The 15,236-nt window shown below is 37.0% G+C and overlaps 1 protein-coding gene across 1 annotated transcript in view; it reads right to left on the bottom strand.

Annotated features, from left to right (window-relative positions):
- LOC144608367 (uncharacterized) overlaps positions 1–15,236 on the bottom strand; it is a 334,350-nt gene that overhangs the window by 168,926 nt on the left and 150,188 nt on the right. Inside the window, 4 exon segments of the mRNA XM_078426045.1 lie at positions 890–943; positions 5,240–5,293; positions 9,038–9,082; positions 11,435–11,488. Of these exon segments, the coding sequence (XP_078282171.1) occupies positions 890–943; positions 5,240–5,293; positions 9,038–9,082; positions 11,435–11,488 (207 nt within the window).

Here is a 15,236-nt window from a genome sequence, read left to right as displayed (position 1 = left end):
ATAAAGATGCCTGAATCATTGACTCCAACTGCATGATTTACAGGTAAACTATGCACACACAGAAATCCTGAAGTTACTGTCAATTCCAAGGTGTGATGGCAGCAAATGGTAATAGCTGCATCGTCAAAGCAACTGCAAAATGTGGGCCATTTACAAGTCCATTTATCCACTGGCATCAATAATAGTGGGTTTGCACTGAATGCAGTAGACTTTTAAATGTATAGAGATTATAGTGCATGCTCTGAATTTTGTGAAGGATCGGTTTTAATTACAGAACGACAATATGTTATAATTGATCTTTACATTCATGAGACAAATACCTGACACATAGTCTTAGGAAAATTTCTGTCTGCGTGCTCATTCTGAACAAAGTTCCAGTGTAAAGATTAATGTATTTTAATTAACAAAGTATATACATACAACTTGATTATAACTCTGCTTGGAGTGCTTGAAGAATTAATCCATTCACTCTTGGATCTTTAGTCCAAATCATGGATGCCAGGAGAGCGATGCTACGGTACAAAAGTTCTTTGAAGCATTACGGCCATACAATATTAATGGGTGTCATTAACTCTTTGAGATATTTATGGAAAACAACTAAATGTTGCAGTACTGTTATTTTCTGTCTGTGCAATGCATGAAACATGAGTGTGGTGTAGATGAATTTTGGAGCTCGTGACTATTTTGATTTGAATCTTTAAATCAGCACAAATAGAAAATAATTGTAGTTACGTCATTCATATCTAAGATTGTAGAATATGCAATTTTTAATATAAATTTCTGAACCTGAAATATATATGTTATATCAAATAAATGATAGATTTTTGAATACCTGAATAAGGAATATGTATATCTAAATATCAAAACTGAGAAAGGATCAAATACTCACAGCTATCCCAATTTTCCCCCTCATTCCAGGCAAACCCTGTAATCCTGGATTACCCTGTAGTGAAATAACAACAGATTGACTGATTCAGAGAAATGTAATTATCATTAATCACCCATGGCAGCACTCTGCTCCATAATCATTAACTGCACAAAACTAGTTACGAATATGCAGTAGTAGCTATATTTGCCACCAGAAAATACGATTCAAACAATTTTGCCTGGAAATTAAGCACATCACCAGAGGATACATTTATAAATAGATTTATAGTCCTCAAACCTGATCAAAATTTAGATGACATCTTTTACTTGTTACTGAATGGAGTCAAGAGGGAGTGGATTAATATTATCATTAGTTGTTTCTGAGTGAAATTATACCATTGATATGAAACTGGAGCAATAACATCAGATACATGTCTGGGAATGTAGCATTATTAATAAACCTGTTTGATTCATTGAGTGGTGCAAGGCTAATGGGGTTTGCCATATTAGTCATTTTTTGTTAAATGAGAAATCCTATCTGAATCTATGTTTTATCAACATGGAGGTAACTTAATATTCTACAGTGCAATTAATGCAAATAATGATTCAACACCATCGGACTATGGACAGTGCAATCCAGTCCTCTGACTGTATATTTAAATTATATTGTTTGAGTCGCTCTGGGATAATAAATCTGTCCATATTCTTTGAGAATGCTGTGCAAGCTATTGTGAAAAGAACATAAAGTACCAAACCAACATCTTGAATTACATGGTGCTGGCAGCAATAATCAAATGTCTTTCAATTAACAAAGGCTAGGTATATTCCCTTTACTAGTTGGATCTTGGTCCAACTAATCTCCTTTTAAAGTAAATTAATACTATTCTGATTTTGCAGATTAGACAATATGGTGAAAAGGACAAACAACTGCTCCTTCTACAATCAGTATAGTTTAAAAATTCTGGCAAAATTGGAACAATTCACCGCATGGATTACATGCCATCCCTCTGAAATAGTGGTATGGATTTTAAATATATTTAAAATCAATTTATAAATTAATTTAAGGCTCGCGGCTAATTTTAATCTTTAGCTCTCCTGCAGTTCATCTTCTCATAATAAGGATGCTTATTGGAATTAAAGGCATGTGTTTGACCTAATCGTTCAGTCACCCACTACAAAAAATTCCTGAAGCAGTAGGATTAAAATAATTTCAGTACTTTTTATTTTCTTTGCTGAAGTTCCAATGTTTCAAATTGACTCATAAATGCTTTTCATACATTCCCATTGTAACTATATATAGTAAATTAATGACAGCACATTTACAAAAACAATTCATCTTGAAATAATAACTTGCCTTCTGGGATTAGCTTTGCCCAAAGCTTGCCTTAATATTTCCTGTGCCATCACATAGTGCTAAGAAAACAATCCCCCATGAAATGACAACGATAAGGCAAACTTCCATTAGCCACGGGAACAAGTGCTGGACTGAATGTTACAATCCTTTTTGTTCTCTATACATGTTATTCCTGATACATGTTATTCTCTATACATGTTATTCCTGATTTTGCACCTAAATGTTAGTGACTTTCAGGTTATTTTCAGGATATATAAAATATATTGGGCACGAAGTTACTACAACAAAAGAACTCATGAAACATTTTTTGCTGAGAAAAATGAAGTTGGCAACTCCAAATGAAAAATGCAAAGTCAATCAATTTATCAAGATCAAAACTTATTTTAAAGAGCATGATTCATGGAGAAATAAGGTCATTTTTGAGTTGGATAACACTCAGAGGTTCTAAACAGAAAAATGAGTCCATATGACATTCATTCCTTATAGCTGCTTCTTTACTGATAAACAATGATGGTTTCCTTATCTAACTATGTGAATTCTTAATATTTTTATATAGTCTGAAACTATATGTGGTATCTGTATAAGTAGGTATGGCTTATTATTGCTCCTCTAATTACATTGATTTTCTACCTAACACCACTATCACTCCAAGCCAATTCAACATTCAAAGAAGGGTGACACTAACTTTACAAAATGGCCTTACTCGTGATCACTACCATCACCAGCACCAAGTTGGCACCCTCTTACATCCATATTAAGAGTAAAAAATATCAATGACATTGTGCAACAGCATAAAACCAAGGGTTGGTTCTAATTAAAATATAAAATAGGCTCCTGCTTTTCTTAACATATTCTACCATACTGCATGAAAACAAAATCTACCTTATCAGATTCAAAACCTAGTTGTAAGACTTCTGTACTTGTAGTTCCTGGTGCAATGGGGTATGTGTCCAACTAAAGCCCAATATGCAGCCTGTTATGTTGTATTCATACCTCACATTTAACATTTCTAATTCCCTGTCATTCTAAGCTTGTGAAGATCTTGCCTAATTGCCATCCTGACTCTTCATAGCTTTTGAGGGATGAGCAGCATCTGCCTCATCATAGAAAACTCAGTGTTTATCTCTTCAAAACTAGACCCATCAACATTTTGATTCAAACACTTTTAAAAAAAAATCTATTTTGTACATCGATTCAGATTTGAAAGATTGAAATCTAATGGAATTCAGAAAGATAAGAACTCTCATTTTAGACAATAGACAATAGACAATAGACAATAGGTGCAGGAGTAGGCCATTCAGCCCTTCGAGCCAGCACCGCCATTCAATGCGATCATGGCTGATCACTATCAATCAGTACCCCGTTCCTGCCTTCTCCCCATACCCCCTCACTCCGCTATCCTTAAGAGCTCTATCCAGCTCTCTCTTGAAAGCATCCAACGAACTGGCCTCCACTGCCTTCTGAGGCAGAGAATTCCACACCTTCACCACCCTCTGACTGAAAAAGTTCTTCCTCATCTCCGTTCTAAATGGCCTACCCCTTATTCTCAAACTGTGGCCCCTTGTTCTGGACTCCCCCAACATTGGGAACATGTTATCTGCCTCTAATGTGTCCAATCCCCTAATTATCTTATATGTTTCAATAAGATCCCCCCTCATCCTTCTAAATTCCAGTGTATACAAGCCCAATCGCTCCAGCCTTTCAACATACGACAGTCCCGCCATTCCGGGAATTAATCTAGTGAACCTACGCTGCACGCCCTCCATAGCAAGAATATCCTTCCTCAAATTTGGAGACCAAAACTGCACACAGTACTCCAGGTGCGGTCTCACCAGGGCCCGGTACAACTGTAGAAGGACCTCTTTGCTCCTATACTCAACTCCTCTTGTTACGAAGGCCAACATTCCATTGGCTTTCTTCACTGCCTGCTGAACCTGCATGCTTCCTTTCATTGACTGATGCACTAGGACACCCAGATCTCGTTGAACTCCCCCTCCTCCTAACTTGACACCATTCAGATAATAATCTGCCTTTCTATTCTTACTTCCAAAGTGAATAACCTCACACTTATCTACATTAAACTGCATCTGCCATGTATCCGCCCACTCACACAACCTGTCCAGGTCACCCTGCAGCCTTATTGCATCTTCCTCACAATTCACACTACCCCCCAACTTAGTATCATCTGCAAATTTGCTAATGGTACTTTTAATCCCTTCGTCTAAGTCATTAATGTATATCGTAAATAGCTGGGGTCCCAGCACCGAACCTTGCGGTACCCCACTGGTCACTGCCTGCCATTCCGAAAGGGACCCATTTATCCCCACTCTTTGCTTTCTGTCTGTTAACCAATTTTCTATCCATGTCAGTACCCTACCCCCAATACCATGTGCCCTAATTTTGCCCACTAATCTCCTATGTGGGACCTTGTCGAAGGCTTTCTGAAAGTCGAGGTACACCACATCCACTGACTCTCCCTTGTCAATTTTCCTAGTTACATCCTCAAAAAATTCCAGTAGATTTGTCAAGCATGATTTCCCCTTCGTAAATCCATGCTGACTCGGAACGATCCCGTTACTGCTATCCAAATGCTCAGCAATTTCGTCTTTTATAATTGACTCCAGCATTTTTCCCACCACTGATGTCAGACTAACTGGTCTATATTTTGATTCATCTATCAAGGTTGTAACTAATTTTCAAAGGAATTAAATTCAGAAATTATGTTTGCTAAATGGCATTATATATATGAAATAAACTTAGTCACAATCTTTTTTTGAATGTGGTATAAATTACTCAGGCATTAAAAAAAAGCACTACAGTTTACTTGTACAGAAAAGCACTGTACCTCAAAGATGGAAATAGGAAAATACTTGATAAGAAAGAGGTTTCATTAATATTGGTATAAACCCTCTGCTGAAATCAATGCTTTTTAAAAAAAAGTACAGTACCAGATTTAAACTAGAGATTAAATAGCTTGAATTAATCATGTTAAAACTCTTTGACCATTGATAAACTTACCTTATCACCAGGGAAACCCGGTTCTCCTGGTATTCCTGGAATGCCCTCGTCACCCTAAACTCACAGTGCAAGACAACATAGTGTTAGAACATTGCTACTTTTCCTAAACACTGAAACACACAATAGATTTGTAGCATTGCCTCATGAATCTTAATATCGTGAAAGGCTAGCCATTAGAGTGACATTCTGAACATAATTAACAAGCGAACACTTAAAAATATTATTTCATTATTCCAGATTTAGTTTAGTGCACTTCTTCAAAATTTGATTGTTCTAGATCCAGTTCACAGCTCTAAATGGAATATTATAGTGTTGCATTCTATAACGAACTTGTAATTGCAAATGCACAAATATTAGAGTTACAATATTGTTTCATAACATGAACAGTGTACAATAACACGCAAGAGGTTGGAAGAATGTTCTGACCTAAAATGTCACCTGTCTATTCCTTCCTCCATGCTAGAGTTGATAAAAATAGCAATGAATATCCACTAAATGAAAAATCTGGTAGGTTGAAAATGAACAGAGAAGCCCTATTGTTGTTCTGAGATGGAAGGGTGCAATTGTGTGGAAAATAGAATAGATCTGGTTGACTACAATGGTGGTAAACCCTTGATTGGTGACGAAGCAAAGCACGGAAAAAGTGCTGGCGTGGAACAAATGCAGTAGATTATGAAAACGCATTGGAGTATAGGAATCACAGAGACATGAAGCTAAACACAATGGATTTGGGTATCAGTGGCATTCCTAGAGTTGGAGACAGAGGTCTTGGAAGAGAAGATGTGAAGACAAATGAAGAAAGATTTGAAATTGGCAACAACGATTCTCAGTTCAAGATGACAGCAGGAAAAAAAACTGCTAAAGTCAATGATGGATTGTAAAAAGAAGCAAGATTCCGAAGATGTACTGGTTTGTAGGTTAATTGGCTTGGTAAATGTAAAAATTGTCACTAGTGTGTGTAGGGTAGTGTTAGTGTGTGGGGATCGCTGGTCGGCATGGACAAGGTGGGCTGAAGGGCCTGTTTTCGTTCTGTATCTCAAAACCAAACTAAACTAAAACAAAGGCACCCATGCAAGAGAGGGTATTGAAAGGGTCCAAGTGTGGTTTCCATTACAATATCTTTTATCTAGAATAAATTTGTGGAGTCAGTTAATGGTCCCCAGCACTGGTCTAATGAAGTTTATTTTTCAACTCACACATGAGATCCTTCAATGTTCAACAATTTGCACTTCATAGTTAAACAATTTCAGATAACAATTCTGTCACTCCCACTTTTACTTCTCCCTTTCTTTTTTGTTCTCTTGACACCCCTTTTATTTTGTACCAACATTCCACAAAAATTCTGCTGACAAAATGAATAAACCCGTCACAGCTTTTTTCGCATTGATCAAATATCAACAAACACTGTTATTGTTTACCAAGTATAGTTTTCTCTCACCCTCATTAATGTAAAACCTCCAATATAATAAAATGGTCAGTCAATAACTATATCTGGGTATTGATGAATTCCTACCTTATGATTATAGCTCAAAACAGAGTAGGAAGTGAATATAAAATGTAATATTACTTGTGGTATAGAGAGTTTAGAGTAGATTCACCAGATGCTGCCTGGATATCAATGTTACAGTTAGAAGGAGGAACTACATAGGTTGTTTTTTCTCTGGAGCAAAGGAGGCTGAGGTATGTCCTTAGAGAGGTATATAGAGTTATGACATGTGTAGACCGTATACATAGTAATAAGGAGGCACAAGAAACTGCAGGTGTTGGAATCTTGGTAAGAATAAATAGTAAATAATAATAAATAGTAATAATATTTTTTTCCCTATGGGGATGTCTGAGATATGAGGACATAGGTTTAAGATGAGAGGTAAGAGGTATACAGGAGATCTGCGGGGGAAGCTATTCACACAGAATAGGTGTTTGGAGCCTGGATCTGGAAGACTGGTAGAGGCAGATAGTCTCACAGCATTTAAGATACATCTAGATAAGTACTTGTATCGCCAAAACATAGAAGGCAACATACCTACTGTGGACAAACATACAGCAGCATTAACATGGTGAACAAAATGGCTTGTTTCTGTATTGTACAACACTGTGTCTTTATTCATAATTATCCTACATATTTAGGCTGGATGCTGCCAAAACTAACTGGGTTTCATCATAAGATATGACCAAAAACTGAGTCGCTCTTATCCCCTCTAAAACTTTCAGAATCAAAAATATCTTTCTGTTCATCCTTTCATGAATACTTCAAAAGGAACTGGTTCTCTGACATAACAAGCAGTCTTTTAAACCACATCTAAGTTTTTTCAGCATATTTGCAATGAAACAAAATGGTGCATTTTACATTGAGTACACACTTTTAAAGTTTTCAATGATTACTTGCCAGTTCTCACAAAAATAGAGGTATCGCAGAGGTAGGTTCAACATAGCAAATGTAAAATAAACTTTTGCTTAGAAATGCTAGCGCATTCTTAAAGGGAGTATACCAAACATTTATAACACCATCTCTACAGTGGAAGACTATCATCTATATTTGGAATAATGAGCATAGAATATTTCCTTACCAGCTATAATATTTAAATAAACTTCTAACATGCAAACCTAGTTATATATTCATTATACTCTAGTGATTAAATAGGAAGTTTCATTATTTATATATCAGCCTTAGAGTAAACAATGTGTCAGGAATGAAATACATAGCTTCTGTACATAGAAATAGCAGCATTATTGCTTTGCCCAAAAAGGAATTATTACAGTGCAAACAGTGATCTGGAAATAAACCGCATATAAATGCAGAACATATATCTTCAATGAGCATACTAGGCCAGATCATATATCAGTGTCTAGCAGTATGGATCCCAAAGGTGTGCAGATTTGTAGGTTAATTGGCCTCTGTAAATTGCCCTAAGGGGAGTAGTACATGACAAAAAGGGATAACATAGGACTAAGGAGATCAAAGGCCAGCATGAACGGGGACGAAGGACCTGTTTCCATGCTGTATCTCTAAATATAAAAATAAATAGTATGAATACTTTAATAGCGTTCATAATATTTTGATGAGTGAAATAATAATTTGAAGTCAGCACTGATAGTTCAACATGTGGTGCTACAGATGTGTACGCAATGCTTTACCCCAATCATTTCTCACAAGCTAGGTTTCCAAATATAACCAAGTATCAGAAGTTGAGAAAAAAGAGAAAAAATGAGTATTTCAAAATTATGATAAACTCATTTTGTGCCTCTGTTGTGCATCTCTTTGTCAGAAATGGAAAATAAGAGTGGAAGTAGGCCACTGGACCCTTTGAGTCTGCTCCACCTTCAATGTGATCATGCCTGGTCCTTTAAATTCAATAATATGGTCCAGCATTCTCCCCATAATCCCTTGATCCCTATGGAATAATGTCAGTAATTCCTGTCTAGAAGATTTATAGGGGAAAGTATATACTCGCAATAAATGCAAAACAAGCTACACTGCAGTGTCAGAAAGAAATATTAGAGACTGTTTTTATAAATATTATATAACTAGAATTTCAAAAATATTGAAGATAAATATTGAAATAAATTCCATGGTTAGAAGAAAATTAATATTGGTCAGATGAGAAATAAGAAAACATTATCTTTAAATTAGTGCTGTAAAAGGGCATAAATCATTACACATGATTACAGTGTAGCGACACAGAGAATGCAACGCTATCATTTGAGACGATTACATCACAATGCAATAGGGAATATTAAACTTGTGTTGGAAGTGTGCATTAATATTTCATCAGTGCAATAAGGCAGTATTCAGATCACCTTATCACCTTTCAGTCCTGGTTCTCCAGGGTTTCCCATCAGTCCCTAGGAAGACAAGCAAAAAAATTAATAAACAGGCACATGGACGTTTAGCATTGAGTTATACATTTTTAACATACTTTTAAAAAGATAATTGGATTAAATTTCTTGGTAGAATGCCCAAACTTCAGTTAGACTGGAGGAATAGGGGCACACAGTGGCGTAGCGGTAGAGTTGCTGCCTTACAGCGCCAGAGATCTAGGTTCGATCCGGACTACAGGTGCTGTCTGTACATAGTCTGTACATTCTCCCAGTGACCGCATGGGTTTTTTCTCGGTGCTTCGATTTCCTCTCACACTCCAAAGACGTACAGGGTTGTACGTCTTTTTGGCTTTGATAAAATTGTAAAATTGTCTTTAATGTGTAGGACAATGCTAGTGTACGTGGTGATCGCTGGTCGGCACGAACTCGGTGGACTGAAGGATCTGTTTCCACACTTATCTTTAAAGTAAAAAGTCTAAAGTTCATTACGTTTACAGGATCTCCCTCTCTGAAAACATGGCAGAAATTCTCACAGAAATTTAATCCCAGTGTCATTTACCTAACAAACATTTACATAATAAAATTCAGATATGTTAGTTAATATATAATATAAAAATTAATTATGTAATTATTATTGATTTTAACCAAACACTTTTATATTGTAATCACCTCAGAACCACTGAGTATAAGCAAATCTACCCACGTCATAAAAAGATGGTCAAAGAAGGAATTTTAATAAGATGGAGTATTTGGGTAGGAAAATCCAAAGTGTAGGTACTAGCAGCTTATGGCGCAGCGGTACTTTAGAAGCTAGAATTACTGAAGCGGAGATAACTTGGAGAATTGTAAGGTGTGAAGCGTTTAAAGAGAAAGGGAAGGGCAAAGCCCTTGAGGGATTTGAAAGAAAAGATAAAGATATTAAAATTAATGTGCTAATTCATGAGGTGCCAGTGTAGGTCAGCAGGTAAAGAGAATTTTACAAATGAGAATTGATGTGAGTTAGGCTAAGTCAGAAAAGTTTGAGATTATTCCAATTTTCTACAGTATGGGAGATGCAAAGCTGGAGAGGAATGTGTTCGAATAGTTAAGGAGTGAGAAAGCCATGGATATGAAGAGATTAAGGAGCAGATGAACTGAATAAAGACCAGGATCAGATGATGTTCCTTGGGTAAACCAAAATGCCCATGGTGATGGAAATGTCCCCAGTCAAGTACATCCAGTTTCATCATTGTTTTTGGAAGCAGAATCTCACGCATTGAACACCAAACATATCTTTATCCTTAATTTTTCATGATTCCCATAGGTTATAAAGTTTATTGAACTTTAGTTAAAAAGGAGAAAGAGCACTCTAAGCAAATATAACAGCGAAATAAGAAACCTCAATCTATTTGATTGAGCACAGATATTCACCCCTGCCATACTTTTATCAAGTTAAAGTTAATTGCCATTTGATTTGGAGATTGTATGCAATTAGAAACTATTTGTGAATTTCTTAGGGATTTAATATGGAGAGTTTATAATTGAGAATACAGTTCTGATTATATTTGGCACCTTGCTGTACAAATAAACACCCCCACAAAATATATACCCTGTCAATTTTGGTGAAATTCATCTTGGAGATTTTGCCTACTTTTAGCAGAGTATGTACATCAACATATTTCACAATTTTATATAAACATGAGCATTATCCCAACGAAAGTCATCAACGGTTAGTAATGCTGCACACATTGCTACTGTGATAGTGTGTTTTAAATGAGATATATTCCATTATAGTCAATCTTGATTTTTTCATTTGTTTTCACACAATTCCATATATATTAGCTACCATACTACTTAGAAACTGTATAAAATGTGCTATACATATACTAATACCAGAATTTAATGAGGTACAATTAGACCATAGTAACATATCTACAAGTTATCATATGGTATCTTTAGAGCATGCACTTGCTGTGGTTTTCCTCAAATTTATGCTACTTGAAACATATATTTTGCTTTAGATCGTTTAAAATAACCTATTATCTTTAATCCATATCACTAATTACATTTTAACAACAAAAACAATACACAAAGTCATAAGGTCATAAGTGATAGGAGTAGAATTAGGCCTTTCGGCCCATCAAGTCAATCATGGCTGATGTATCTCTCCCTCCTAACCCCTTTCTCCTGCCTTCTCCCCAAGGGCTAACTTAATTGCAATATTAGTATATTCAGAAGTAATATAATGTTCTCAATAGCACCCACAAACATATTATATTCCCTGATAATGAGCTTGCATTATGAAAAGAAGCTTCAAGCCATTATACTGGACATCAGTTACATCAATAGCCTTCCAAAATTCAGTTGACAAAATAAGTGTGAGTGCAACCATCTCACCTTCGGTCCGTGTTTCCCAGGCCTGCCCATCTTCCCAAGTGTCCCGACATCACCCTGTCAAAAACATGAAAGGCAAATAAAGTCGATTGCTTCGATCAATATCAACAAGCAAGTAAAACAAATGAACAGAATGAACAAGAATGTTATGCTGAAAATTGTATTTCTACATAGTCTAATCATTAAATTGCATTAGGCACTTCCAGATCAGACGTAATTTTAAACTTTGTCTGACAACATATTGACAAAAACTTTGCTGTCAGTATTTGCTTCCACATGGCATTCCCATTTCCAAAACATTTTTCACATATGACAGCTTTGAGCAATTATCTAGAATATCAACTAATTGTTATTTATTGCCCAGGCTTTAAAAACTTATTACTGAACATTTCCACCTTGCAGAGCCAGAATTAACACTATCCAGAAACATAATACATCACACAACTAACTTTTCATCTGTGATATAGGTTGGTACCACATATTTACTTTTCATGAATTTAAATAGAACTTAAAAATATTAAAAAGTGGTCATTATGATCTCTCCCTTTGGGACTCTTCTGCTTGTTAATTATTGCCTCGTTAAATGTGCTTGTTGTTTTGTGGTTAAACTAGAAATGCATCAGGGTACATAAATATTAAAACAATAGAAGATTCCACTGTGATTGACAGTTATATTACATCACTGAAGATATGGAATATTTCACAAAATGCTGGAGCAACTCAGCAGGTCAGGCAGCATCTCAGGAGAGAAGGAATGGGTGACGTTTCGGGTCGAGACCCTTCTTCAGACTGATGTCAGGGGGGCGGGACAAAGGAAGGATATAGGTGGAGACAGGAAGATAGAGGGAGAACTGGGAAGGGGAGGGGAAGAGAGTGACAGAGGAACTATCTAAAGTTGGAGAAGTCAATGTTCATACCGCTGGGCTGCAAGCTTCCCAAGCGAAATATGAGGTGCTGTTCCTCCAATTTCCGGTGGGCCTCACTATGGCACTGGAGGAGGCCAATGACAGAAAGACACTATGGCACTGGAGGAGGCCCATGACAGAAAGTCATGACAGAAGATATGGAATAGATTCCTTGAGTTTATTATTTGCATCCAAATCACTTATCCAAACCATAAATAAACACATTTTGGAAATTCTCAATAAGCCAGGCAATATCACCAGAATTTCCTTCATTACCATGGGTACTGTTTTTCTCCAGATTGTATCAAGTAGGCCATTATCATGCAAGATCATTGATCTGACACATTAACTCGTAGTATAAGAAAATAACTGCAGATGCTGGTACAAATCGAAGGTATTTATTCACAAAATGTTGAACTCAGCAGGTCAGGCAGCATCTCAGGAGAGAAGGAATGGGTGACGTTTCGGGTCGAGACCCTTCTTCAGACTGATACATTAAATGATACATTAACTCGGTTGCTTCCTCCACAGATGTTGATTGACTTTTGAGCATTTCTGAAATTTGTTGTTTTTCAGATTTCCAACATCTGCATTTGTTTGTTTTCAATTAAATGTAATCCAAATAATGCATAAATCACCAAATGGATAAAAAACTTTCTAACTAAGCATTTTTTAAAGCTATCTTTTTGAGTGACATCTGAAATGTGTGTTCAAAAGTTCATTGGTTGTGATTTGGGATGTTTCGAGATCATAGAAAGTCTCATATAGAAGCAATTTTTGGGGGGGAGCTAATGGGAAAGTACAGCATGAGAATTGTGTAGCGGACATAAGAAAGCAATTTGATTAAATTAGATACTTTCTTATGCAGCTTTATAATTTACTTTTTTGTTTGTTGTAGCCCTTTAGAAACGCAATACTTTTTTTGTGAGATTAACGTGTTAATTTGGGATGCCCCACTGTTTCCTGAATGGTTAAATTAGAAGAACAGATTTCCAAAATTAGCTGCTCCTTCAGTCTGCCGCATACCTTCCCCTACATAGAACAAATAAAATGTGTGTTTAATAATGATTTTATAGTGTATACTTGGCAGTACCACTGTGGTAAACTAGAATGTGTTTGCATATCAGCGGGAGACTACCTCCAAGACATAGTCTTCTCTTTAATTCTTCCACATCAGCTGTTATATAATCACAACGACTGCTTTGCATGCTTAAGATTTAATTTCCCACACACTTCTGAACAGTGTTTAACTTTTAGTGCGAGTGTAGTAGTATAGTTCATTTATAAAATTTCACTGATATCCAAATTCCATTGATATTCCAAGAGTCATACTGGCCTTCATTAATCAGGACACCGAATATAGACGTTGGGAGGTTATACGTGTAATTCTGGTCACCATACCATGGGAAGGATGTGACAGCATTCAAGGTGCAGAGAGATTCACCAGGGATGTTGCCTGGGATGGAGCAGTTGAGTTATGAGAGACAAGGTCTGTTTCCGAGGATTGGAGCAGTTAAGAGTGGCAATGATAAAGTAATGAGGTGTATTGAGAGGATAGTCTGCAGGAAACTTTTCCCCATATCAGAGGTAAAAAAAACTAGGACATTGGTTTAGGATGAAGGGGAAGAGGTTCAGAGAGGATATGAGAAGGAACTTTTTTGCCCAAAGAAAGGTCTAAGTACCAGGAATGCTCTTTCTGAGATAGTGGTTGAAGCTGAGGTCACTAACAGCATTTAAGAAGTGTTTAGATGTGCACAAATCCCTCAGGTATAGAGGCCATGGATTAAGTGGTGGGAAATGGGCATAATAAGGAAGGGTGCCCACTGATCAGCATGGGCAAGTTGGGCTGAATGGCCGTTACCATGCTGTATGGTTTTATGACTCTATTACCTGAGTCGAGCATAATGTATAGCATCTAACCACTGTTAACAAAGATTCTTGGCTTGCTCATCTGAGCAAAGATATGTCCAGTACTAACATTAGGAGTGAGTTATCGGCCTTTGGGCCTCCCAGATGTTGCCTTGAAACTATGCAGGTCAATATCGGGTTGCAAGAAAAGTATCAGATAAAAGGTAGACACAAAATGCTGGAGTAACTCAGCGGGACAGGCAGCATCTCCGGAGAGAATGAAAGGGTGACATTTTGGGTCGAGACCCTTCTTCAGACATGATCAGTCTGAAGAAGGGACTCGACTCGAAACATCACCCATTCCTTCTCTCCAAAGATACTGCCTGTCCTGCTGAGTTACTCCAGCATTTTGTGTCTACCTTCGATTTAAACCAGCATCTGCAGTTCTTTCTTACACATCATAGAAAAGGTTCATGTTAAGTTCTATCTTCAACGTACAAATATACAATGTGTATGGAGGAACTGCAGATGCTGGTTTGAACCGAAGATAGACACAAAATGCTCGAGTAACTCAGCGGGACAGGTAGCATCTCTGGAGAGAAGGGATGGGTGACGTGTAACTGTGAAAAGATCCAACGCAGTTTTATCGACTAGTTCTGAAAAGGGTCTCGACCCGAAATGTCACCCATTCCTTCTCTTCAGAGATGCTGCCTGTCCCGCTGAGTTACTTTATTTTTTCACTGTTTGCTGAACTTTCTTGGAAACCGACACACCATTCCTTGTTTGATTCCTTGTGTACTGATGATGGATCACGGGTCTCTGACATAACCGCCTCAGAGAACCTTGAGCTCTGGATAAATTGTTCTTGAGAGAGCTGGAAATAGGAGCTTAGTTTCATGAACACATTTCGGGGCTGGGTTATGCACACATGAATCCTTCTTTGCTTCTTTCCTTGGGATCTGACAGCATTAGCCTGTGCAGTACATCAGCATCATCACCACTGAAACACTGAATGGACAGTGGATCTCACTTACAGTTTCTGTGGTGGGACA

This window comes from Rhinoraja longicauda, chromosome 31 (genome assembly GCF_053455715.1).
Source record: "Rhinoraja longicauda isolate Sanriku21f chromosome 31, sRhiLon1.1, whole genome shotgun sequence".
In the NCBI taxonomy this organism is placed as follows: Eukaryota; Metazoa; Chordata; class Chondrichthyes; order Rajiformes; family Arhynchobatidae; genus Rhinoraja; species Rhinoraja longicauda.
Note: the sequence above shows the minus strand (reverse complement) of the source record. Positions and strands in the feature narration are given on the sequence as shown.